General features: G+C 39.8%; 1 protein-coding gene across 1 annotated transcript in view; it reads left to right on the top strand.

The window, feature by feature from the left end:
- CLSPN (claspin) overlaps positions 1–27,568 on the top strand; it is a 41,197-nt gene continuing 13,629 nt past the window's right edge. The window contains exons 1-12 of the mRNA XM_043995251.1: positions 1–147; positions 13,599–13,728; positions 15,262–15,740; positions 17,193–17,354; positions 19,170–19,247; positions 19,468–19,540; positions 21,624–21,732; positions 22,088–22,680; positions 24,244–24,441; positions 25,534–25,754; positions 26,983–27,173; positions 27,414–27,478. Coding sequence (XP_043851186.1) covers positions 124–147; positions 13,599–13,728; positions 15,262–15,740; positions 17,193–17,354; positions 19,170–19,247; positions 19,468–19,540; positions 21,624–21,732; positions 22,088–22,680; positions 24,244–24,441; positions 25,534–25,754; positions 26,983–27,173; positions 27,414–27,478 — 2,323 coding nt within the window. The 5' untranslated portion in view covers positions 1–123. The remainder of the gene's footprint in view (positions 148–13,598; positions 13,729–15,261; positions 15,741–17,192; positions 17,355–19,169; positions 19,248–19,467; positions 19,541–21,623; positions 21,733–22,087; positions 22,681–24,243; positions 24,442–25,533; positions 25,755–26,982; positions 27,174–27,413; positions 27,479–27,568) is intronic.

The following is a 27,568-nucleotide window of genomic DNA, read 5'->3' as shown; positions in this document are numbered from 1 at the left end:
CTGCTGGGGCTGAGGAACTAAGGGCCGGGGTCTGGCCCAGGGTCGGAGGGAACGGCGCTAGCGGCGGCGGTGGCGGCGGCGCTTTTAGTTCTTCCAGGGGGAAGCTCTCGCTCACCGAAGGCCATGGCAAGCGAGGTGGTGGCTGAGGTGAGTGAGGGGCACTGGGGTACCTTTCTCAGTCTGGGGAGGGGGGTGGTGGTAGTGGCAGAGGAACGGAAACTACAAATCCCAGCATGCCTCGCGGCTCCGGGGGACTACGGCTCCTGGCTGCAATTAGTTGATGCTGGTGGCGGGTGACGGGGATTGATTTCCACGCGACGAGGTGCTGCGACTTTGGGATGGGAGACGGGGTAAACGGGGTTAAGTAGCTCGTGGATTTGGAGTCAGAGAACCTAGGTTGGAAATCCAGTTTTGATACTTCTTAGTTGTGTGACCTTTGTGCAAGACTAAGGTCTCCATTGCAAAAAGAGAGGCAATGCTTTCTAAAGTCCCTCCTAATTATCAGTCTTACCATAACATGCTATTTTTGTTGAAAACAGCAAGATCGTATAGGATCACATGATTCACAGATTTGAAGCTGGATGGAGTCTGAGGTCATCTGGTCCAACCCTCTCAGGAGAAAAGGAATCGTAGGGAGATTAAGTGATTAGCTTGCTTTACCACTATGTGGCAAAGACAGGGAATATCAGAGCTGGAAGGGTTTACAGACTGACAATGTCTAGGCCAAACCTTACCTATCCCTTCTATAACCTACCTGAAAAGTGGTCCTCCAACTTCTATCTGAACAGTGCGAGGCAGTCCATTCTGGTTTTGGACAGCTTTAATTAAGAAGTGGTTTTTACAGAGATTGAATCTGCCTCTTTCTAAATTCTACCCATTTCTTTTTAGTTCTGTCCTCCAGCTAAACAAGATAAGCCTAATCTTTTTTCCATATGACAGCTTTCAAATAATTGAAGTAGTTTTGTCCCTGTTAAATGATCTTTTCTCTTGCCCAAACCTTGTTACAAATATTATCTCAGTTGATCCCCAGAACTGGAAGTTAGATGCTATTATTATTATTATTATCCATGTTTTACAGTTGAGGAGACTGAGGCACACAGGTTAAGTGACTTGCCCAGGATCACATAGCTCTTAAGTGTTTTGGGGCTGAATTTTGAACTCAGGTCTTCCTGCCTCTGAGCCTGGCCATCTACCCATTCAAGCCAGCTAGCTCCCTCAGTGGCAATATTTCTTTATATTCTGTCTACTTTGTTTTTAGTTCTTGGCTATCACACACAAAAAAGTGGCTTTATCAAAGATTCTGTAGGGTTGAGAAAGTAGACATATAGTGTCTTCTTGGTTAGTTCTTTTGAATGATTATACCAACTACAATCTTTTCCATTTTTCAAAGGAATCTTATTTGAGATATCTTGAATATCTTCTCCAGGTTATCTTTAAAATTGTGTAGCTTTCATTTTGTATTTTATTATGCAGGTACAGCCTTTTTAAAGAACTTGATTACCCTGAGTGCTATTTACATTTTAGTACCAGTACATGTGGTAGTATTAGAGTTCATCTATGGTAGTTCCGTTGTAATCGATTATGAGAATAGATTTCTGTATAAATGCTGGCAGTTCTGTTCCATTTTATTTACATTCATTTCCCTTCCAGTTTTGTAAAATGCTCTTGGAATGATCTTTTTCATTTGAGTCCCACACAAAGATTTCTGTAGGCTCCTTTTCATTAAGGCTCTCTGTAGTTTCAGAGCTAATCTTCAATTGTCTTTCTTCCTAAGAATTTGCAAATGCTCTTGTATTACTTGACTGCCATGTCTCTTCGGCAAGGAGACTGAATATTTTCTGGCTTTATTTGTTTTGTTTTTTTAAATCATAAAAGTATTTTATTATGTTCCAGTAAAGATAATTACATGTAAACATAGTTTTCAACATTTCTTTTCATAAGATTTTTAGTTCCAAATTTTTCTCCCTCCCCTCTCCTCAGGACAAAAACCAATCCGATATAGGTTATATATGTATAATTACATCAAACATTTCTGCATGAGTCATATTGTGAAAGAAGAATCAGAACAAAAGGGAAAAACCTCAAAAAACAAAACAAAAGTAGAAACAGTATGGTTCAATCTACATTCAGAATCCACAGTTCTTTTTTCTGGATGTGTAGAACATTTTCTATCATGAGTTCTTTGGAATTGTCTTGGATCATTGCACTGCTGAGAAGAGCTAAGTCTGTCACAGTTGATCATCACACAATATTGCTGTTATTGTGTACAATGTTCTCCTAGTTCTGCTCACTTCACTCAGCATCAGTCCACTTAATTCTTTCTAGGTTTTTCTGAAATCTGCCTGCTCATCAGCACAATGGTATTTCATTACATTCACATACCACAACTTGTTCAGCCATTCCCCAGTTGATGGGCATCCCCTCAATTTCCAATTCTTTGTCACCACAAAGAGAGCTGCTATAAATATTTTTGTACATGTAGGTCCTTTTCCCTTTTTTATGATCTCTTTGGGATACAGGCCTAATAGTGGTATTACTGTGTCAAAGGGTATGCATAGTTTCATAGCTCTTTGGGCATAGTTCCAAATTGTTCTCCAGAATGGTTGGATCAGTTTACAACTCCAACAACAATGCATTAGTGTTCCAATTTTCCCACAGCTTCTCCAACATTTATTATTGTCCTTTTTTGTCATGTTAGCCAATCCTATAGGTGTGAAGTGGTACCTCAGAGTTGTTTTAGTTTTCATTTCTCTAATCAATAGTGATTTAGTACATTTTTTCATATGTCAATAGATAGCTTTGATTTCTTCATCTGAAAATTGCCTGTTCATATCCGTTGACCATTTCTCAATTGGGGAATGACTTGCATTCTTATTGATTTGATTTAGTTCCCTATATATTTTAGGAATGAGTCCTTTATCAGAAACACTGGCTGTAAAAATTGTTTCCCAGCTTTCTGCTTCCCTTCTAATTTTGGCTGCATTGCTTCTGTTTGTAGAAAACCTTTTTAATTTAATGTAATCAAAATAATCTCTTTTGCATTTCATAATCTCTATCTCTTGTTTGGTCATGAATTGTTCTCCTCTCCATAGATCTGAGAGGTAAACTATTCCCTTCTCTCCTAATTTACCTATGGTATCACCCTTTATGTCTAAATCATGCACCCATTTTTTACCTTATTTTAGCATACGGTGTAAGATGTTAGTCTTTGTTCTGGCTTTATTTGTGAGCTTTCTGGCTTTATCATTTTGGTGGTTGTTTTATGTCCATTACATTTCTCTAAGAACAATTATAATCAGTCAATGTCTTTTTTAAAAAATCTACAATAAAAGTACTTTAAGGTTTGCAAAGCACTTTATAAAGTAGCACATTTGATCCTCACAAGAACCCTGAGATAAGTGCTATTACTACGCCCATTTTACAGATGTGGCAACTTCAAACACAAAGTGACTTTCCCAGGATCACGGCTAATAAGTTTCAAAGGCAGGAATGGATTTTCATGACTCCATGTCTAGCAATTTATCTACCACCAACTCTGCTTTTCATTTTTTCTTTGAGAGCTAACAGCTTTTTAAATATATGAGGTTGGATTTGTTGTAAATCCATATAGTATTTACATGTCTTTATCCTTTTTCTAATCACTTTGACCTTTGCTCTAATTATTCCAGGGATCTGACTGAATTCATACAGCTCATTCCATCAAACAAACATTTGTTAAGTGCCTACTATGTGACATCACTGTGCTGGGTGCTGTAGATGCAAAGACAAAAGGAAAATGGTTCCTGGTTTCAAGGACCTTACATTCTGTTGGAAATGATGTATATAAGCATATGCAAAATATATTAAAATAGAAATACAAAATTATACTTAATACCTGGTTGCTTCCAGAAAGTAGGGAGTTAGCTACAAGCTAGCCAATATTCTGAAAGGATTATAATGTTGATTACCTAATAGGCTCAGAATATCAGACTTCCAAGATCACCTAGTTTAATGCTGTCTTTCTTTTTAGAAGAGTACCTATTAAAGGCTTTTGGTCTTTATGTTAGTCACTTTAAATCCCCCCTACCCCTCCCTTGTGAAAAGGAAAAAAAAAAACCCCAAGCAAAAACATCCAATACATTTATCCCATCTGGCAACATAAACAATATTCTGTCCTAGTTGTTTCTTACCTTTCTGCCATTAGGGGGAGATGTATTTTAATAATGGCTCTTGTACAATCTTTGTTTTTTCAATTACTTTTTATGATATTTTAATTTAAATTGCTGTAAATGTATGTATATTATGTGTATATTTTTCTTGGTTCTTATTTTGGGCTGTATAAAGATCTTTTCATGCTTCTATTTTAACTATTTTGTATTGAATGATAACATTCATTTACCTTAGGATTTTCAACCATTTCTAAATGGATAGATACCTGTTTTGTTTCCAATTCCTTGTTATGTGAATATTTTGGTATATTTTGGTCCTTTGTTTTCATCTTTGATTTCATTGGAGTATGTGCCAGGTAGGGGGATAGCTCCGTCAGAGGGAGTGGCAGTTAAGTGACTTTTAAAAATATAATTCCAAATAGACAGCTAGGTGGCGTAGTGGATGCAATACGTGGCTTGAGAGGCAGGAAGAACTTAGTTGAAATCTGCCCTCAGTCAGACACTTAACTAATGTGACACTTAACCTTTATTCTGTCTGCCTCAGTTTCCTCACCTGTAAAGCTGGAATAATAATAATAATAATAATAACAACTACCTCCAGGGTTGTTGTGAAGATCAAGTAAGATGATATTTGCAAGCATTTAGCACAGTGCTTTGCACATGGTAAGCAATACAAAAGTGCTAACAGTGATCATATCCACAGTGGTTGGATCACTTTCTAGGTCTCCAGCAGGGTGTCTGTCTTCCCACAGCCCTTCTACCACTGAGTATTCTGATCTTTTATCATCTTTGCCATTTTTGCCTTGTAAGAGCTAAAACCTCAGAATTATTTTAATTTGCATTTCTTCTTACCAGCCTGTTTTCATATGGTCCAAGTCTGCAATTTGTCATTTGAAAATTGTTCATATCGTTTGACCTGTTAAGAAATTTGATGATAATTAGATGTGTCGGTTACTTCTATATATTGATTATCAGGCCTTTTTTTGTGATATTTGCTGCAAATACTTTCCGCACCTATAGTTTTTCTTATTCTATCTTCATTGATTTTATTTGTGCAAAAACCTTTTAATTTTAAGTAGTAAAAGTTGTCCATTTTATCTTTTATGATTTTCTTTGTCCCCTATTTAGTTGAGTTCTTCCCTTAGCCAGAGTTATAAAAGGTACCTGATTTCATTTTTTAATTTTATTTTTTTATAGTGTGACCTTTCATATTTAAGTTGAGTACCCATTTTGAACTTTTGTAGTATTTGGTTCAAGATATTGATCTAAACCTATTTTTTGTCATTAGTTTTCCTAAGAATTCTTGTCAAAAAGGGGATTCTTTATTTTCTTGGCTTTATCAAATATTGTGTTGTTTTCAGTTGCTTCTGTTACTTGATTGTCTACTATGTTCTACTGATCTACTTTTCTGTGCTTTTTTTTTTAAACCAGTACCAAGTAGCTTTAATGACTACTGCTTTATAATATAATTTGAGATCTGGTATTCTATGCCCTCTTTATTCTTACTTTTTCTCATTATTTCCATTTTTATGCCAGGCCTTTTGTTCTTTCAAATGGATTTTATTTTGCCTACTTCTATAAGCTAGTCCCTTAGTTTCTTGTAGCACTAAATATGAAAATTAATTTAGGTAATGTCATTTTAATTCTAGTGGCATAGATGAATCGTAAACACTCAGTATTTTAAAAATTATTTAAATCTCCCTTTATTTTTGTAAAGAATTTTATATTTATAGTTATGTTGATAGAAATCTTGCATTTGTCTTGTAATAACTCAGATATTTTGTTGTTTTGTTTCTTTAATGGAATTCTCTTGATTTTTGTTATTACTGTATAGAAAGGCTATGGATTTAAAATTTTTATTTTGTATTTTGCTACATTTCAAAAGCTGTTAATTGTCCCAGGTGTTATTTGTTGATTCCCTGGCCTTTTGTAGGTACACAATTATGTCATGTACAAGTAAGGATAATTTTGATTTATTTTTGTTGAGATAATTATCTTACCTTTAATTTTGTTCTCTTAATTTGTTGCTATAACTAGCATTTCTAAAACTAAAATAATTGTGGGGCATTGCTTTACCCTTCTTTGTACTGGGATAGCTTCTAGAATTTCTCCATCGCAAAAAATATATATATATACTTCTTTATGATTTTAAATTTAATATTTGTTCTTGTTCATAGGCCCTTCCCCACCTATGCTTTTTTAGGGTTTTTAACATAAAAGAATACTGTGTTTTGTCAAAGGCATTTTCTTCAACTATTAAAATAATAATGGTTTTTACTCATATGATTGATTATGCTAAATGTTTCCCTAATGCTGAATTATCCTTGATACAATGATACAAGTACAGTTTAGTTATAGTGAATTATTTTCTCCATATGTTGCCATTGGCATCTTGTGAGGATTTTATTTGCAATCCGCATCAGTATTTGTTAGTGAGATTGCTATTTGGTTTACTTTCTCTGCTTTTTTTCCTCCTGGTTTGGGTAGCAGGACCATATTTGTCTAATAAAAAAAAAAAGGAGTTTAGTACAGTTCCTTCTATCTATTTTGGGAATATTTTCTGAAGCATAGGTACTAATTGTTTTTTAAACATTTGATAGAGTTTATTTGTAAGTCCATCTCAACTCAGGAATTTTTCTTTAGCAATTAATTTATGGCTTGTTTGATTTTTTTCTAAGATTGGATGATTTAATATTTCTATTTTTTGTTTTGTGTGGGTATTTCATATTTTTGGACACGATTTCCTTTGATTTCTTAGTTTTTCTAGCACATAATTACATAGAATAATTTCTGATCATTACTTTTTATTTTCTTTGTTGTAAATTCACCTTTTAAAAATTTTTAGTCATTTAATTTACTTTTTCTTGGTCAGATTAGTTAATAGTTTATCAATTTTATTAGCCTTTTCAAAAAACTAACTCTTAAAAAAACTATCAATACTCTATTTTTTTAATTCTCAGGTTTCTCTATTCTCTAAATTTCCAAAATTGCTTCTTTTGTACTTATTTTAGGTTTGCCAGTTTTTTTCATTTTCTAATCTTTTTTTGTTTTGTTTTGTTTTGCTTTGGTTTTTTTGGTGAGGCAATTGGGGTTAAGTGACTTGCCCAGGGTCACACAGCTAGTAAGTGTCAAATGTCTGAGGCCGGGTACTCCTGACTCCAGGGCTGGTGCTCTATCCACTGTGCCACGTAGCTGCCCCCATTTTCTAATCTTTTAAACTGCATGTTCAGTTTCTTGATCCCTTTTATTTTGTTAACATGGGTCTTCATAGACACAAAATGTCTTCTGAGGCAAGCCTTGTGTCCAATACACTTATTCAATAGAAGAGAAAATTGATATTGAGTGGTGAAATCAGTGGGATTGAGTCATACAGTAAAAGAGGTTGACTCAAAAAAAAAATCTGCAAGCAAAGCAACAAAGACAAAAATGCAGCTTGGACACAAGTTCAACTAGAATTCTTGGTAGAGTTTTCCCCAAAAAGTTAAATGATTTTAGAATCCACATGATAGGACAGCTGGGTGGTGCAGTGCATAGAGCACTGACCCTAGAGTCAGGCGGCTTGAGTTTAAATCTGACCTCAGACATTTACTAGCTGTGTAGCTGTTTGACCCTGGGCAAGTCACTCAACCCTGATTGTCCGTTTCCCCCCCCCCCCCCCAAAAAAAAAAAAGAATCCACATGAGAGCAATAGAGGAAAAAATGGAAAAAGAAGTAAGAGTCAGGAAAGAAAGATATGAAAAGAGAATTGATAGCTTGGGTAAAGAGGTACAAAATCTTACTGAAGAAAATAATTCCTTTGATTAGATTTGGCCAAATAGAAGTTAATGACTCCATGATATATCAAAAAATAATAAAACAGAGTCAAAAGACTGGGAAAGAAAGAGGAAGAATGTGTGAAGTATCTCATGAAGTATCTCATAGGAAAACCAATTGATCTGTAACACAGCTTGAGGAGAGAGAATTTAAGAATCATTGGACTAGGGGCAGCTAGGTGGCGCAGTGGATAGAGCACCGGCCCTGGATTCAGGAGGACCTGAGTTCAAATCCAGCCTCAGACACTTGACACTAGCTGTGTGACCTTGGGCAAGTCACTTAACCCCAATTGCCTCACCAAAAACAAAAACAAAAAGAATCATTGGACTACCTCAAAACTATGAGCACAACCCCCACCCCCCAAAATGCCTGTACATCATATTTCATGGAATCCTAAAAGAATACTGCCCAAATGTCTTAGAACCACAGGGCAAATCCACCAGTCACCTACTGAAAGAAACACCCAAATGAAAATTCCCAGGGATATTAAAGCCAAAAACCAGAACTCCTAAGTCAAGGGAAAAAATACTGTAAACATCCAGAAAGAAAGAATTCAAGTACCAAGGAGCCACAGTTAGGATCACAGAAGATTTAGCAGCTATCCCTTTAAAAGAATGGAGAGCTTAGAATGATTTTCCAGAAAGTAAAGGAAATGGGCTTATAACCGATAGTCATTTAGTCCATAAACATTTATTAAATGCCTACTATGTTCCAGGGATTGTGCTAAGCATTTGCACAAATATAAAAAAGAAAGATAGTCTTTGTCCTCAGGGAGCTTACAGTCTAAATCAAGAAGACAACACACAAAAGAAAGATGAAAAGTGCAGGAGGTGTAGAGGTACCCAACACGGGGGCGTGGTGGAGAAGCTGAAGAAGTCCAAAATGAGTACAGCCAGGGGGGAAATGAAGAGATTTCTGAGATGTCTGTCCTGTTCCCTCTCCTTAAATGAAAGAGTTTATGGCTCTACCATCCAATCAGAGGGCCAGAGGATATTGATGAAATGTGAATAACAAGAATGATTATATCTTGCAAGATGATGAAATTTCCCAGTGATGGTTTTACTGGGGGCATGTTGGAGAAACCAGAGAAGTTCAAAATCAGTGCATTGGCCCTAACCAAAATGAGGTGGAAAGTTGGAATAATCTACCCTGCAAAACTGAGCGTAATCCTACAGGGGGGAAATGTATCTTTAATGAAATAGAGGACTTCCAAACATTCCTGATGAAAAGACCAGAGCTGAGTAGAAAATTCAACTTACAAACCCAGGAGTTAGTAGAAACATTTAAAAAAAAAATAAAGGTAAAGATGAGTGAGAAATCACAAGGGACCAAACAAGATGTTTAAAGTGTTTAAAACATTTTTATATGGGGAAATGATACTTATAGCTCCTCAGAATATTCTTATCACCAGGGATCAGGGTGTGATTCTGTTATATTTGAATGATCTCAAAATGGAAAGAATGGGGAAAAATAATGCACTGGAAGAGGAAGGGAGAAGAAGAATGGGGAAAATTACAATGGGGTATGCAAAGAGGGATTTATGCAACAAAGAGAAAGCTGTGGGTGTATAGGTGACACTCCAATCTCATTCACATCTGAAATGGTTAGAGGAAAGAAAACACAAACACACCCACAGTTGAGTGCTGAAAGTTGCCTTACCAAAAAAGTGAAATAAGAGGGAAAGAAGTTAAAGGAAAAGGGAGGAATACTAAAGAGAGTAGATTAAGGGAGGCATTAGCAATGCATATTCTTTTCATTTATTTATTTATTTTTTTTTTAGTGAGGCAATTGGGGTTAAGTGACTTGCCCAGGGTCACACAGGTAGTAAGTAAGTGTTAAGTGTCTGAGGCCGGATTTGAACTCAGGTACTCCTGACTCCAGGGCCGGTGCTCTATCCACTGCGCCACCTAGCTGCCCCCATGCAATGTACATTCTTAAAGAGGGAACAGGGAAAAAAGAGAAGGAAAATTATAAGAGAATAAGATGGAGAGAAATATACAGTTAGCAATCATAACTATTCGTGTAAATGGAATAAAATCAGCTATAAAATGGAAGAAGATAGCAGAGTGAATTAGAAACCAGATTCCAACAACATGCTGTTTATAAGAAACACACGAAACAAAGATACATGCAGAGTTAAAGGGTCTCTTCAGATCTCAGATGAAAAAGCAAAATAGACCTAATTAAAAGGAAAACTACATTTTCCTAAGAGGTACCATAGACAATGAATTAATATTAGTACTGAACATATTTGCATCAAATGGCATAGCATATACATTATTAAAAGAAAGGTTAAATGAGTTACAGGAAGAAATAGACACTAAAACTCTAATAGTGGGGAGACCTCAATTTACCCCCTTTAAGACTTAGATAAGGGGGCAGCTAGGTGGCGCAGTAGATAAAGCACTGGCCCTGGATTCAAGAGTACCTGAGTTCAAATTTGGCCTCAGACACTTGACACTTACTAGCTGTGTGACCCTGGGCAAGTCACTTAACCCCCATTGCCCCACAAAAACAAAAAAACAAAAAAGGGTGATAAAAAAGACTTAGATAATTCTAACTGAAAAACAAACAAGAAAAGAGTTAAATGCTGAAGAGAATTTTAGAAAAGTTAGATATGACTCTAGAGAATCAAATGGGTATAGAAAAGAGTATACCTACTTTTCAGTTGTGCATGGTACCTTTAAAAAAGTTGACCATGTATCAGGGCATAAAAACCTCACAAACAAATGCAGAATAGCAAAAATACTCAATACATCTTTTACCAACTGTAATGCAAAAAAAAATAGATTCAAAAAGCCTCTGAATCAAAGGTTAAAAATTAATTGGAAACTAACTTAATCCTAAAAACTGGGTGAGTCAAAGAGCAAATCATAGAAATAATCAAGAATTTGATTAAAGATAGTGACATCAGTGAGACAGTGTACCAAAATCTGTGGGATGTAGCCAAAGCTACATGAGGGAAAAGAAAGAGCAGATCAATGAACTGACCCAGGAAGAAAATACAAATATGCATCTCTGTCCTCATGAAGTATAATCCAATAAAGAAAATAAGATATGTGCACATGCAATACAAATTGTGCAGTGCAGTGGAAATTATGCCAGTTTTATAGTCAGAAATTGTGTTTGTATCTCAGCTCTGCTACCTACTACTTCTGTTACCTTCAGAACATTATTTAACCTCCCTGGACTTATTTGTAAAATACAGATCTTAGACTCGATGACCGTTGAGGTCCCTTACAGGTCTTAAATTTGTGATCTTAACAAAATTTCAATGCGATACATTAAAAGGAGAGTCCAGACAAAGGATTATGAATGAGATAACTAAGGAAGGAGAAAACAGATCTAGCTGGGATGGGACATGGATTCTACAGTCTTCACATTGTCATTGCTGTTGTATGATATTGGTATTATTGTATAATAGATACAATATTTCTATTTCTGGCAGGATTGTAATCTCTGTCTTTAGCTCAATTGGATTATGTTTAAGGTCACTTTTCACTTTTTTTTTAAGATCATTGTTAGTAAAGGTATTAGTAGGAAGGGTCTGAACTGAGTTGGTAGGCATAGAAAAGGAAAAGAAACAAGAGTACAGTGGGAGAGTTGTTTCAGAGAGAGGGAGACAGAGAAACAATAGCACTTGGTAAGTTCTTAGACAGGCAGGCTCAATTCAGTTCAGCAAAGATGGCAGCTGGGCCAATTGTATTGTCATTGACCCAGATAAGAAAGTTGGAAAGAGCAGTTTTTGAGGGAAAGATAGTACATTTAATTTTAGACAGAAAGAACCTGAGGTGCTGGTGGGATCTCCTTGAAAAAACATCCATTAGGTAGTCAGAAAGCAAGGTCTGGGACTTAAGGAAGAAGGAGAGGTCTGGGCTGGGGACAGAGCTTTGAGAGTCAAAGAAGCCGATCCAAACCAGGGGAATGAATGAGATCATAAAAGGAGACTAGGGAAAGGGGAAGAGAAGGTGAGGGCAGGATTTAAAGACCCAGTAGAGGAGGCAAAGGAGGCTAAATTAATAACAAAGTAGGAAAGGGGGTAGAGTGGTGTTTCAGAAGCCTAGGGAGAAGAGATCAAGAAGGATGTCATGGTTGACTGTCAGATGCTACAGAAAGGTCAAGGAGAATGAGGGTTGAAGAGAGGAGAGGGAATTTGGTAATAAGAACACTGAAGGGAGGGGACAGCTAGGTGACGCAGTGGATAAAGCACAAGCTCTGGATTCAGGAGGACCTGAGTTCAAATCTGGCCTTAGACACTTGACGGTTACTAGCTGTGTGACCCTGGGCAAGTCACTTAACCCTCATTGCCAAAAAAACCCAGATAAACAAACAAAAAACAAAAACAAACACTGAAGGGAGCAATTTCAGTTGGTTGGCAGAAATTGGAAGCCAGATTGCAAGGGTTTGAATTGGGTGGTAGAGGCAACCCATTCAAGAAGGTTAGCAGTAAAAAAGTGACTAAAATGGCTATGTTCTTTGATCCAAAGATCTCACTGTTAAGTTTATAACCCAAAGGGGAATAATAATAATAATCTGTTAAGTTTATCATCCCAAAAGGTATAATAATAATAACAACAAGCACTTATATAACCCTTTAGTGTTTTACAAAGTCCTTTCTATATGTTAACTCCTTTGACCCTTATAGCAACTCTGTGAGGTAGGTGCTATTATCATCCCCATTTTATAGATGAGGAAACTGAGGCCAAAAGAGCTTTAAGTGACTTGCCATGAATCACACCCTTAGGCAGTTCCTGGAGCAAGATTTAAACTTGGGTCTTCCTGAGTCCAAGTTCTATGTACTATCTACCATGCTGCCTTTCTGCTCAGTTCAAAGATAGAAAGATCCAGTATATACCCCAATATTTATAGCAACCTTTTTCTGGTAACAAAAAATTGGAGGCAAAATAATTGCCCATTGATTTGGGAGTGGTTAAGCTGTATTATATGAATGTTGTGCAATATTACCCTGCTTTTAGAAATGAGTTTGAAGAATTCTGAGAAGCTTGGGCGGAGTGAAGGAAGAGTACAGAGTGCATCCGCACAACAGTAAACCAATAAGAATCAGGCTGAAAGATTCATAGGGAATCCTAAGGGTTTTGCAGTCTTTCACAGACAGACCCCAAGGTTCATCTCGGACTGATGTTGGTGAAAGGATGTGTGTAGCAGGGTCTTGAGAAATATGGAATTCACAACTGGTCTGATGGCCGGGACTTGGCCAATCATATTAAAAAAAAAAAAAATGAACACAGGTGAACAAAACTGATGAACCTGCCTGCCAGGCAGCTAGTTCAGGCACATAATTGGTTGTTTTGTCTAGCCAACAGTGCCCATGGACCAATGTCAAACTGAGTGAGGCTTGGTTTTTATGTTGCTTCTGGGAAATGTTTTGTATCTCTAACCACACATTTTGGTCTCTATTACTTGATGTCCTTTTTATTCTACCATATTGTGACTTTTATTGTTGTTGCCTTAATCCAGAATGATGATCCTAAACTTTAAAAAAAATTCACAATTTCCTAACAATTAAGTGTAAATTCAACACTACAATAAAACCCTACTAGGTATTTGTTATCTATAACATTGTCAGGAGAGCTGCTTTGCTAACAAGTTGATTAAAAAGGTATTCTATTTTTCCAGCTCCACCTAGGTGTTGAAGATCCCAAACTGAACACAAAGGATGAAACCGATTCAGACAGTGGGCAGAGCAGCTGTGAAACAGCCTCTTCAGGACATTCCAACACAAAAAGCACACCCCTGATTGAAGGAGGTTTGTAATCTAGATCTGATCTTCTGTTTTCACAGGTAAAATCTCCAGAGTTCACTTAGTATGTGGACAGGGGTAAGCATTCTTTTTTTTTGCTGAAGACACCACCATCTTCTCAGTTACTGGCTTCAGAGTCATCTTTAATTCTTCTCTCTCATTCCCCTCCTCCCACCTCCTATTAGTTGCCAAATCCTATTGCTTCTACTTGCCCATCTTTTCTTGAATGTGTCTTTTTTTTTTTTTTTTGGGTGGGGCAATGAGGGTTAAGTGACTTGCCCAGGGTCACACAGCTAGTACGTTGAATGTGTCCTCTTAGACTGCAACTACCATAGTTCCAGCCTTCTTTTGCCTGGACTTTTGTGGTAGCCCCATAATTGGTCTCTCTGTTTCTAATCTCTTCCCTCTCCTATTTATCCTTTCCCTAGCTGCTAAAACTATCTTTTAAAGGCATAGGATGTGACCTTACGGGCTTCCTATTGCCTCTAGGGTAATACAATACAGATTGCTCAGACTGGCATTTAAGATTCTCCACAACTTGACTTGAGCTCATCTTTCAGTCTTGTTTCATGTCTGGCTTCTTCTAGCTGAACTGCTGGATGTGCGTTGAGCTCACCAGTCTGCCTTCTGTGTCTGTGCATTCACCCAAGCTCTCTGCCCCCTGTGTAATTCCTTCCTTCCTCCTCTCAGCCCCTCAGAATCCTTGTCCTTTTTTAAGACCCAGCTCAGGGGAGCTCCTTCTTTGCAGTGTCTTTCCGGTTCCTCCTGGTTGTTAGTGTTTTCCATCCCTAAATCGCAACAGAATTCCCTCAGTACATGCTGTATCTCTCCAGTAGAACAGAAGCTCATGGAGGGCAGGAGCTGAGCACAATAGCATGAACTTGATAAGTATTTGTTCAATTAAATTGAGTTGGCTTGAGATGAGATGTGTACTTCTATTTGGAGAATGCCCGTAGGCCTTTTGCTTGGTTGAACAGGTATAGTTTGCTGGGAACCTAGAAATTAGATTAGATTGCTGGCCATCAGGAGGCCTAAATTCTCGTCCCAGCTCTACCACTAACTCCTGTGATCTCGGGCAGGCCCTTTTTCCCCTCTCTAGGCTGCAGTTTCCTCTTCTATATAAATGAGGGAGCTGCACTTCTATAAATAAGGGAGATGATCGCAAGTCCTTCTAGCTCTACAACATTATGATTTACAAAACATATTTGGATGAACTCATTCCAGCTACAGTGTCAGAATTGTACAATTTCATACAGATTAGAAATGTTTTCTACACTGAGCTGTTAAAGTGTGGGTAATTACATTTCTCAATATGCGGAAGCTATGTTAGGTTTGGGAAAATGTTTTCATAATGTGGATAAGGCTCGATTTGCTGTGCTAAAATAAACCTTTAGTGGTGGTTGCAAGATTTCACAAGCTGAAATAAATCTCCTGTGATGCAGCATAACCATCCACTTCTGCAGATGAATATTTTGGGGGGGGGTGGGGACAAGTCCAAGTGACCGAGTAATGTTCTTTCATTTTTCGTTTTTATTCAAGACTCAGATGAAGAGATCTTTGTGAGTAAGAAATTGAAACGCAACAAGTTCCTCCTGCAGGACAGTGACAGTGAAGAAGAGGACAGAGTCGTCCTTCCTAAGAAGGCTGATGGTGGCAACATAGAGGTGGAAACTGGGGAGAATAAAGAAAACATATATGCGGGAATAAAAGGAAAAGCCCGAAAGATTTACCAAGCTCTGAGGGACAGTGATGAGAGTGATGCTGGGGATCCGCCATACCAGAAGAACCTTGACAGCCGGGTGATGGTTCCTTTGGCTGAAAGTACTTTGGATCTGGGTTCCCAATCCCTGGAGTCTGCAACCTTGCCAGTAGGTGCCAGAAAAAGATTCAAAGAACGTACTCGGGATAAAGAAGACACTGGAGGGAAAAGAAAAGGGAGGTCACAAAGGAAGCTTGAGAAAGAAGCCAAAAAGATGGAAGTGATTGGTCGGCTGAAAAAAAAGGAAAATAAAAATGAGGTATTTTTTAAAAGGCCATTCAGATATTTCTAGGACATGTTTAACATATTCAAGTTGTATCTTAGCTACCTGTTCCCCTGTTTTATTTTTCACTCCTTAAAGACAGGGACCATATGTTCTGTGTCATCTTTCCCCTTCATGACTCAGCACAATGTAAAGAGACATGTGGGACAGTGAAAAAGGCATTGGGCTTGGGATTCCTGGACCTCTATTCTAGTCCTGGCTCTTGTTATTGGCGGTGTTCCGTTGTTTTTCAGCCATGTCTGACTCTCTGTGACCCCATTTGGGGTTTTCTTGGCAGAGATATCCGAGTGCTTTGCCATTTCTTTCTGGAGCTCATTTTGTAGATGAGGAAAATAAGGCCAACAGGGTCAAGTAACTTGCCCAGGGTCACATAGCTAGTAGGTATGTGAGGCCAGATACTCAGGAAGATGGGTCTTCCTGCCTCTAGGACCGATACTATCCATTGCACCACCTAGCTGCCCTAGTCCTGCCTCGACCAATGGGCAAATCATATCACCTTTCCGTACCTCAGTTTCCACATCTGCAAAATGGGTATAATAATTCTTACATCACAGGATGGCTTTAAGGAAAGGGCTTTATAAACTCTCAAGTAAAGATAAGCAATTAGTATAATAGACAATATGGTAGACAATCAGTATGAACAATTGAAGAATGCAAGTTAATTTAGAAATAAAGGAGGATTTTTATACTTCTTATGTGAATTAGCATGCTTCTAGCAATTAGAGATCTTGTTTGCTTAGTCAAAATTCAGCCCTAATTAGTTTTAAAAGTAAGCACCCAATAAATATAATTCAGTTTTCAAAAAGCCCTCACTAATTTCTTTTTTTTTTGGCGGGGCAATGAGGGTTAAGTGACTTGCCCAGGGTCACCCAGCTAGTAAGTATCAAGTGTCTGAGACCAGATTTGAACTCAGGTCCTCCTGAATCCAGGGCCGGTGCTTTATCCACTGCACCACCTAGCTGCCCCCCCTCACTAATTTCTCTTTTTTTTTTTTAGGGCAATGAGGGTTAAGTGAATTGCCCGGGGTCACACAGCTAGTAAGTGTTAAGTGTCTGAGGCTGGATTTGAACTCAGGTACTCCTGAATCCAGGGCTGGTGCTTTATCCACTGCGCCACCTAGCTGGCCCCCTCATTAATTTCTAAGTAAATTTTGGCAGTCATTTTTAGACAGAACTTTCTCTGTCAGAGACAGATGTGTGTTGTGAACTAATTAAAATAATTTCTTCACTCTGGCAGAGTCAGAGTTGTTATCTGTTTCAGAATATTAACTTGATCACCTCAAAATCCTTTCAGAGGTAGGTGGGGCATAGATCTTAAATGAATAAACAGTAGATAAGGTTAAATTGAAGAATGAGCAGAAGACAGGTTTGCTTTTTGCTCTTGTTTTATGTAGTTTGTTTGTTTGTGTGTGTGTGTAATGTCAAACAGGAAGTGGAAACCAAACAGCCCTTCAATGACAGTGGCTGTCTTCTTGGGGACAGCGACCTTTTTGAGACTGGATTGGAGGAAGAAAATCATTCCCCACCAGAAGATGAAGAATCATTAGAATCAATACGAGCTTCGGTGAAAGGCAAAGTCAAAAAGTACAAGGCGAGTAAAGGGTTAATGGAATCAGGCCTTCCCGGCATGCCCAGCCTTTTCTTCCCCATCTCAGCTTAGAGTTGGATAAGGATTTTTTTTTTTACTTAAGAAAATCATGTGCTGATTGATTTAGGTTTTTCAGCGGTTGTTAATTTTGGAAACTGTTGTACAGGTGACAGACATGCTAACCCGTCAGGAGACTGGGACTGAGGTCGTATTGCCATATTAGGACTGACTGATAGCAAGTGTTGCTTCAGATTCTGTAAAAATGTTACAACTCTCCCATGGGAATGGGCGGGCGGTCATTAGGATGCTTTCCCCAGTTTGGTTTGGAAATCACACATACCCTGGTAGGAGGCAGTTAAAAGGTGGTGTTGAATTCCAGCCAGGGGTGTGAAGCTCACAGCCCTGGATGGAACAGATTTGGTTTGGTTGTTTTGTTTCATTTTGTTTTTCCCTAATAAAAATATAGAATCCAAACAGGGGGAGCAGAGCACCAGGCACACAGATAGGGTTAAAAAGGGACAGCTCTTCGGGAATCTGAGGGAGATGGCAATATGAACAGCTCTTCCCTGAGCCCCCTGAAGCAGAGGCACTAGTGAAACCACTGCCTTTTATATAGTGCTTTGAGTGATGTCTTTTTTTCTTTTTTTGTGGGGCAATGAGGGTTAAGTGACTTGCCCAGGATCACACAGCCAGTAAGTGTCAAGTGTCTGAGGCCAGATTTGAACTCAGGTACTCCTGAATCCAGGGCTGGTGCTCTATCCACTGTGCCACCTAGCTGCCCCAATAGTGTTTTGAGAAGCAACATGACATGGTGGATAAGAATAAGTCTTGTAGACAAAGAGACTTGGATTCTGCCTTGTGACACAATATTAGCCATGTGACCTTGGGCAAGTCACTTAGCTTCTCATATATGGGCTTTAGAGTTTGTGAAGCCCTTTACAGTATCTCCTAATACATTTTATAGATGAGGAAACAGACTGGCTTATGGTTACAGAGCTAGTAAATTCAGAGGATGGATTTGAACCAAAATCTTCTGATTCCAAGTCACATACTCTATGTACTTTACCATGTTGCCTCCTTACAGAAGTTTTTCTGATCTCCTTGGAAGCAGGAGGCATTTGGAGGGGGAAGGGGGGTGGCCTTTAGGGAACCACTATTAAACACTAATTATTGTAAGCCTTGTTTGGGGCATCAGATTTATTTTCTGGGCATTCTTATGAATGTGTGGGATCTAAGGAACCTGATATTTTCTGGGAACTTTATACATATTAAATAATAAGTTCAATCTGAAAACTGTCCAGTATGCTTGGGTTCACACAGAAAATCTGTGTTCAAAACTTTCTGGTAAGAAACATGTCTTATCAGGCCACTTAGTTGTGGAAGAGGGCTACAGCATGTACGAACTGAAAGGGCTCTTTGAGGTCATCTAATAGCTAACAATAATAACTAACATGGATATAGAGCCTACTGTGTGCTAGGCCCTATGATAAGCACTTTAAAATTATTGTCTCATTTGAGCCTCACAACAACTGAGAGCTAGAGTCTCTTGTTATCTCCATTTTACAGATGAGGAATTGAAGCAAACTGAAGTCAGACCTGGTGTTCTAACTACTGTACTACTAGCTTTCCTCAACTTCTCTGGTCTGACCACTACCTCATTTTATAGAAGAGGCAAACAGAGAGGGAAAGGTCGCATAATGAGTCAGTGCTTGAGCTGGGACCCGAATGAAGCCTTCTGCCACCCAGGCCAGGGCTCTTTTCCCTGTGTCATGTTGGCGCTTCTCTTTTAGATGATTACTTTGCTGTCTTGTCTTTTAGAAAAAGGAGCCGTCTTTGGAAAGTGGGGGCTGTTCATTTGAAGATGAAAAGGAGCTGCCAAAAGGGATGATGAGAAAGGTGAAGTATGCTCAGGGACTGTGTTCCCTCTGGTGGCATCCCATTGAGTCGTTCATTTCTCTTTCCTTGTGTTTAATCTGTACCAAGTCCTGTAATAGTCATCCCCCCTCCCCCTCCCCCATTCCCTTTCCTCCTCATTTCCTTAGAAAGAGAAGCCTCTTTCAAGATGAAGCATCCATCTTTATGCCAAGCACCAACTTGGGTTTCTTTTCTCCTTAAGGAGAGGAAGGCAGCTAAGCTAAGTAAGGAAGCTATGAAGAGACTGCATAGTGAGACCCAAAGACTCATTCGAGGTAATGTTGTCACTCTGTGGAAGACGTACATAATATCTTTGTAAGGAAATCAGTTTTGGCTCAAGGGATGTTTCTAACATTCTTAGGTCTCAATAACTTGGTGGCAGGCCTATTAAGTTTGTGGATGGTGTGAAGCTGGGAGGGAGAGTGAAGTAATTCACTTAACTCACATTTATTTAGCACCTTAAGGTTTGCCAAGCATGTTGCTCACTCACAACAAACTTGTGAGGCAGGGAGTAAAAGTAATATTTACTTGCCCCATCCTGGTAAATATGACTTATTATTACATTGCCTTTTACAAACGAAGAAACTGAGGCAGAGGGAATTTAAGTGATTGCCTAAGGTTACATAGCTAGAAAAAGCTAGAATTCAAATCCAGATCTCTTTCTCCTAAATCTCAAGTCTAGTGTTCTTTCTTCTATACACCGTGGTTTCACAAAGCATATGACTTGCCTGTGGTCACACAATAAGCATAAAGGCCTGAATATGAAACTCAGGTCCTCTGAATCACAGATCCAGTTCTTTCATCACCATACCTTGTTCCCTCTGTGTAGAGGAGGGGACGCTGGGCTGGGAATCAGGAAATTGCTTCTAGTCTTGACATCGCAACTCACTTGCTGTGGGACCTAAATGAGTCATTTAAGTTCTTTGAGCATCAGTTTCTTCATCTATAAAATAAGAGAGTTGAATATTATGATCTCCTCAATTTAACTTTACATAATACTATAACCCATTGAGATGAATGGTTCTCGAAGGGCCTGTCAGGGCATTGCCCTAGGCTGAATGGAGCATACCTTTCCAATCTAGTGCGCCTTCTCCCACAAAGTGTTCTAACGTTACACTTGCATTCTCATATGCTTGTGCAAGTCTCATGTGCGTGCCTGATTCTTTGCAGGAAAGAATAATATTGTACCATGAGCAAAAAAAGTCTGAACTACTGTGTTAGATAATAGAATTGGAAATACTAAGGATTCTATTAACAGGCTGAAACAATGACCAAGTCTAATAACGTTAAATATAATAAGGATAAAAGCACTTAGCATTCAAAAATCCAGCTGCACAAGCCTGGGAGAGAGGAGACATGGCTTAATAGCAGGTCAGATGAAAAAGACTTGGGTATTTTGCAAGTTTGGTGTGATTTGGTCCAAACAGCTTAGTCTTAGACTGTCTGTTAGTATTCAGAGGGGGCAGCTAGGTGCCTCAGTGGATAAAGCACCAGCCCTGGATTCAGGAGGAGCTGAGTTCAAATCCAGCCTCAGACACTTGACACTGACTAGCTTTGTGACCCTGGGTGAGTCACTTAACCTTCATTGCCCCCCCCCCAAAAAAAATGTTAGTATTCAGAACTCAGGAGGGGGTGGTCCCACAGTACCCAGCCTTGGCCAGTTCACATCTTAGCATTAAGTTCAGTTCTGAATATTAGTTTTTAGGAGAAAAATTGACAAGCTTGAGAATGCCCAGAGGCATATGGCCAAGATACTTGTCCAGTGAGGAACAGTTGTAGAAAATGTGAGTTTTTAACCTGGAGATGGGGAGACTTTTAAAGGGAACACATAGTGTTCATCTTTCAGTATCTGAAGGGTTGTCTAAGAGAAGAGGGATTAGGTTGGTTGACTCCAGAGAGAAAAGTTGTGTTAGAATTACAAGAGGTGAATTTTCAACTTAATATAGGAATTTCCTAATAATCAGAGTAAGTCTAAATGGGCTGTCTTGGGTGCTCATAAATTTCCCATCACTGGAGGCACTTAAGCTGAAGCTAGATGACTGCTTGTTAGGTAGGCATATTGTAGTGGGAATGTGTGCCTCATGTAGAGTTAAACTAGATGCTCTTTGAGATCTTAAAACGGACTTCGTGGTCTTCGAGCTTAGGGGATTTTGGTAAAGACTGAATGTGTTTCTAGAACAGCAGTTACTTAAACTTCTCCACGAGGAAGTACCTTTGTTCCCAGACCTTCCCTTTGTCAGAGCGAGCATGTCCTTTGGCTCTTGCCCACTCACTATTGGCTAGTAGTTTCATGCAATTACTTGCTGTGCATTTGCTTCAGTCTCTGACTGACTTTTTTGCTTTTGTCCCCTTTGGCAGAGTCTGCACTTTCTCTTCCCTATCACATGCCTGAAAACAAAACCATTCATGACTTCTTCAAACGCAAGCCGAGACCTTCTGGCCAGGGAAATGCCATGGCATTGCTGAAGTAAGAGCCCTTTCAGTTTACGTGACTGGATTTTTCTTAGACAGAGTTTCAGGAGCCAGTTTTTAGGGTTACTTGTTGCCCCCAGCCCTTGTCCCAAATAAAAAAAATCTCAAAATTTCTGTAAGGCTGCATAGTCTAATGGAAAGAGCCCTGGATTTAGGGGCACTAGCTCTGGTTTTTGAGTCCTGGTTTGGTTGGAGTTGGGCTAGTCATTTTACCTCCATCTGTAAGATGGGGGTGAAATGCCTTGCCCTGCTTTCCTTAAAGGGTAGTAGATGATGTGAAATAATGACCACAGAACACTTTATTAAGGGTTGAGAAGGGGATTCACTTCAGGCTGCTTCCCTCCTGACAGGTCATCTAAGTATCAGGCACACCTCAGCAAAGAAATCAGCACTACTGACCCCGGTGATATTAGCAATGCCAGCCACACCAAAGGTGCTACCCAGGTGATGGGCCCTGAACCAGAACGTGAGAACTGCCCAATTTCTTTAGCTCCTGAGGCTCCCCAGAACTCTGCTGACTCTGCTGACCAGCCTGCTTGTGAAGAGGTGACAAAAGAAGAGCCAGAATGTCACGGGGATCAGGGACAGAAGGAAGACTTGGGGGCCACCACGAGCCCTTCATTCAAGGACATTTCAGAACATCAGCAGGAATCCGAAGTCTTCAGTAGTAAGGGGCCAGAGCAGACAGAGCCTAGGGCCCTTGTGACACTCGAACTTAACATTCTCGAGGAAGAAAAAGAGCCACAAGGTCCTAATGACACAAAGGGAAAGGTAGATGAGGTCAAGCGGCAAGCTACAGTAACAGCCACAGTGCCATCAGAAAAAGGAAGGAAGGTCACACTGGATAAACTTCAGCGACTGGGAGTAGATCTCTCCATTAAGCCAAGACTGGGGGCTGATGAGGATTCTTTTGTGACTCTTGATGAGCCTGAAACCAATAAAGGTAATGCTTTGAGCCGGGCCTTGCCTTCTTCTGAATAGCAGTGCTTTTTCTTCTACTTTGGATATAACTAAGGCAAACAACTCTCAAATATCTATGGTGATTTTAGATGGGAAAGCAGGAATCGCTGAAATCCATAGATTATTCCCAAACCTGTTAGCCCGTACAGGTGGAACCTTATTCAGGAAGCCATAGTCCTCCAAAGAAAATGCCATCTTTGATGCTATTGTGACCCTGCACTGCAGAGTTTGGGGGTATCACACTCATACGTGCAAACTATAGTATAGTATATAGAGTGCAAAAGTGTGTATTTTAAAAAAATAACACAAAGCCAGTATTGGGTATGCAGTGTATCTGCAAACAACAATAAATTGAGTTGAAGGATGGGGGGGAAAGGAGGAGTTTTGAGTTACTGTTGTGCATGTATTCTAAAGATAGTCTTGACATTATGATGCTAAAAATCAGCATGCTGAATGTAGTTCTTGGTGCAACAATACTGGGAAATGTGTTTAATAGGCTTTTAAGGGATCTAAAGGAAGTTGTACACAGAAGGTTGCTAAGCTAGTAATAATGGTAATTGAGAAAGCAATGCTAGGTGCTTCCAAGGTGTATTTGTAGTTTGTCCTGGGACCCTTCTCTTAGTACAGAGCTAGCCTCAGAAAAGCTTCCTCCAACCCCTTAACCTCCACAGTTCCGCTTCAGTTCAATGCAGTAAACATTTATTAAGTGACTGCTGTGTGCTAGGCACTGTGCTAAGCACTGGGGGTACAAATAAGAAAAGGAAAGGTAGGCCCTGCCCTCAAGGAGTTTACAGTCTAATGGGGGAAGACAACAGACAAGAGGAAGCTGGAAAGGGGAAGTGGGGGGGGGGGGAAGGACTTGAGGGGGTACCTGGCTGGGGGGAGGAGCATCTTGTTCTGTGGAGGCTGTTGTGGCCCTGACCTGGGGGACTTTGGTGTAGGAGTTAGTCAAGGCTGGGGTGCCTCCTGGGAACCTGTTCTATCAGAACAACAGCAACAACAATATCACATAATAGAGGTGATTAAAAAAAAATTGGCCTCCTGACTGAACCAGGAAGTGTAATGCGCATGGTTTAGATTTGTGTCCTTCATTCCATAGTACTTTGACTTTGGCCATTTGCCAGTATTTTCTTCAGTAGAGTGGCTGCTCAGTACATTCTTGCTCAACAGAATTTGTTCGGCCCACATTCGTGAAGTAGTGCCGGTGTGAGCTGTTGGAGTAGTAGAGCATATTTTGAAAGCAGAACAGGGAAGTAACCTCATAGAATTGAGGGTACAAAAGAATCCAGTCATGTTAAATCCTCCCCAACCCTCTACATGTACGTGTGTATGTATGTGTGACTGCACGTGTGTATACATACATACATACATACATATATACACATGCCTCTTTTTTTTTTAACCAAGTCCCTCACAGAAACATTTACCAGTCCTGCTACAAAGTTGCAGCATTAACTAGATTAACCAGCTGATTGTTTTGCTCTTTACTGGTAAAGAAGCCCTTTGGGCTTCAAACTCATCAATGGCTCGGGGGTTTTCTGTTTAGAACTGGAAGCTTTGAAGGAGCGTTTCTGGAAGCATGCATGTCCCACAGCCAAGGCCCAAACCGCATCTGAACGAAAGGTGGACCTGAGCATCATCGTGAAGGAGACAGGGCCCGATGGCAAGGAGGAGCTGAAGGCCGATGTGGTCCCCCTGACTTTGACAACGGAGAAATTAGATGGAGTGAGCTATGCAAAGCCAGGTATTTGTGGTGTTCTTATGGCTATGGGCGTTTTCTTTGTCCTTAAAGAAAATACCATCTGTTAGAAGCTCTTTGATGCTGTTGTGGCCTTGCACTGCAGAGTCTGGGAATATCACAGAGTTATAGGATGCTAAGAGTTGAAGGTCATGTTGTTGAAGCACCTCATTTTACAGATACAGAAACCAAAGCTTCAGGGAAAGTAGGGGAGGTGATTTGCCCAAGGTGACATGGTAAACTCAGTGGCAGAGCCAGGTTGCGAAGCTCAGCCTCTTGGCTCCCAGTGGAGTCCTCTTTCCTCTGCGGCCTCATCTGTTCTGCTAATCTTGTTAAGAGAAAAAAGTATTCCCTAAGGGTACATCCTGTCTATCTGCTTCCATTTGAATTCCGTTTCCATTGACTCCAGTGTGGCTGATTTTGTTTCTTCTCCCTTGCAGTCACTTAACCCCCAGGACCCTGAGTCCTCCTCCTGATAGTATTATGGCACTTGACGGTGACCAAGATGTGGTCCTAGCACTCAACCAGCCTCATACTCCAAACCTCTTTTATGCATTAGGAAATCTCTCTGTCCTGGTTCATATGTGTTGCTTTGCTCAGAGATGTGGTAATGGACTTGGTGATCTTTTGAGGGTTCTCTCTTTGACCAATCAAATTCAGTAAACATTTCTTGAGTGCCTACTGTGTGGCAGGCACTGTGCTAAGGGCCAGAGAGACAGTTAATAAAAAGGCTAGTCCTTACCCTCAAAGGGCCTAATGGGGGGAGACAAAGCACATTGGTCAGGTATACTGTAGAGGATTTCTGCATCAGATAGGACTTGCACTAGATAAGCTCAGGGTCCTTCCAACCCCTGTGGTTCTGTGACTCTTTGGATCCTCCGATTCACTAATTTTGTGCTTTGTGTTTAGCCCCTGGAAGCAAAGCATTGGTTTAAGAAGCCCCACCTTTACAAAAGGAAGAAAGGCCCAAGGCACCAGAATCTCTAATTTTCTTTTTAAAAGCAGCATTGGCGTATGAGTCTAGTTACCTGAAATTGCATGTTTATAAGGAGCCATTGCAACGTGTCTGATGTATTTATATTGTTCATCCTTACTCAGGTGAGAAGCTACAGGTGCTGAAAGCAAAACTCCAGCAGGCAATGAAACTCCGGAGATGTGAGGAGCGCCAGAAGCGGCAGGCGCTTTTGAGGCTGGATAATGAGGATGGCTTTGAGGAAGAGGAAGAGGAGGAGGAGGAGGAGGAGGAGGAAGAGATGACAGATGAATCAGAGAAGGAAGAAGAGGAGGAGGTGGAGGAGGAGGAGGAAGACAATCAGGAGGTCTCTGGCAATTGTGTAATTTTGTCACCTTTTTAATGCTTGCTGACTAAGTCATGATTAATGAAGGAAAGAAAATCAAACTGGCGGAAGATATTATTTCTGGCATTGTTACCAGAGAAAGATAATAAGCATGTTCAGTTACTTAAGAGATTGAAGTTGCCCAGATTGAGGTGATGGCATAGCCTGTTCCATGATCCTCAGGGCTGTTTTCCAGAGTTTTCAGTTGTCAGCACCATTTATTGAACACCTACAATGTTCAGAGCCTTGGTTGTGACTCTGATTTGTTGGTATCTATTTTTGACCGTAAAAGTGATATCGAGAGCCCTTTGTATAAATAGGCTCTTACTCTCTACTGGTTTTGTTAATTCTTTCTGAGCTTAGAATAAAAGGAAAAAGCAACCTAGGCCATTGTAAATTGCTGACTTTCCTCGGTGTGGAAATGAAATCTCAAGGAAAAGAGGCTTTCCTGGGTCAGTGATAGTCAAGGTTGAGGGAGACCTTCCCTCTCTCCCCAAATACCCAGCATGGAACTTTGTAGCCTTTGTAAGGAGCAATAAGAGTAACAATTTATATTGATATACATTATCTCATTAGGTTAGAAGGTTCTTTTGTAACTGGGTTGGCTTAATGTGTAGAAGAGGAGATTTAGGTTATTTGAGGAAGGGATTAAAATTATTTTTTGTAACCCTGGAGGGCAGAACTAGGTGAATAGAAATTTCAAGGAGGCACATTTAGGTCTAACATAGGAAGGAGCTTTCTAAGACCTAGAGCTGACGGATAGGAGGATTTGCCCGATGAGTTCCTTTGCCTGGAACTGTTCAAGCTTAGCCTTGATGACCAACTTACCTGTTGCCTATGTGGTAGGATATGGAGTTAGATGACTGTTGGGGCCTCTTTCAGCTCTTAAAGTTCTGAGATTCTAACTTGGATCAAATCATTTGATTTCTTAGTGTCTCAGTCCCCTTTCTCTAGGCTGGAGATAACAATCCCCCCATCTCTTTCCTTCACCTCTTAGTGCCCTAAGAATCAGATGAGATAACGTGTAAAAAGTGTCATGGAAACGCAAGGATTAAATTATTATGGCCTTAGCTCAGGGCAGACTTAATTCAGGTTGCATTTCTAGACTCTAAGACCAAAAAACAACCATCCTTCAGGCTCATGGTTTGTTTGCTTGCTCTCTCTAGTTCTCTCATTTTTATTTATTTATTTATTGGTGCTATTTGTAAAGACAGGAGAATTTCTTCTTGATGATGAAGAGGTAGAAGACAAGGATATGAAAGAGGAAGATAAAGAAATGGATAAGGAGAACATTGTTGATAGCTCAGAAATTTTCAAGGCTGTTGATTGTAGCTCTATTCCTAAGCCTCCTGCTTTGGAATCTACCTTGCTCCTGTTCAAAGACAGCTCCTCCAAGATGGGGTAAGTGATTCTGCTTGGGGAATGGGATTTCTGTTCAGAAAGTGCTGTCTCTGGTTGGGCCAAAGCACTGCTAAATGAGTTTGTGCCTTTTCTTGATGACTCAGAATCATGCTTCTTAATGACAAATGTTGTACCATATGCAAGCCACGGTAAGGCTATCTGCTCTTAAACTGGATAGCTTCTGACTGTTGGGCAGATTCAGGATACGGTCACTATTGACTCTTCCTTCTTATTTTGTAGATACTTTCCTTCTGAAGAAAAATCTGAGACTGATGAAAGCACAGGCAAAAGACCTAGTAAACTAGGTGAGTCCTTGGTGCCTTCTTTTTAGAGCTTTGCAAGGCCTGGGCTTCCCAGAGAATGGTAACCTCTGAGGAAGGTCACAGTTCCTGACC

This window comes from Dromiciops gliroides, chromosome 3 (assembly GCF_019393635.1).
Source record: "Dromiciops gliroides isolate mDroGli1 chromosome 3, mDroGli1.pri, whole genome shotgun sequence".
Lineage (NCBI taxonomy): Eukaryota > Metazoa > Chordata > Mammalia > Microbiotheria > Microbiotheriidae > Dromiciops > Dromiciops gliroides.
The sequence above is the reverse complement of the archived record's forward strand: the minus strand, read 5'-3'. Positions and strand labels throughout refer to the sequence as shown.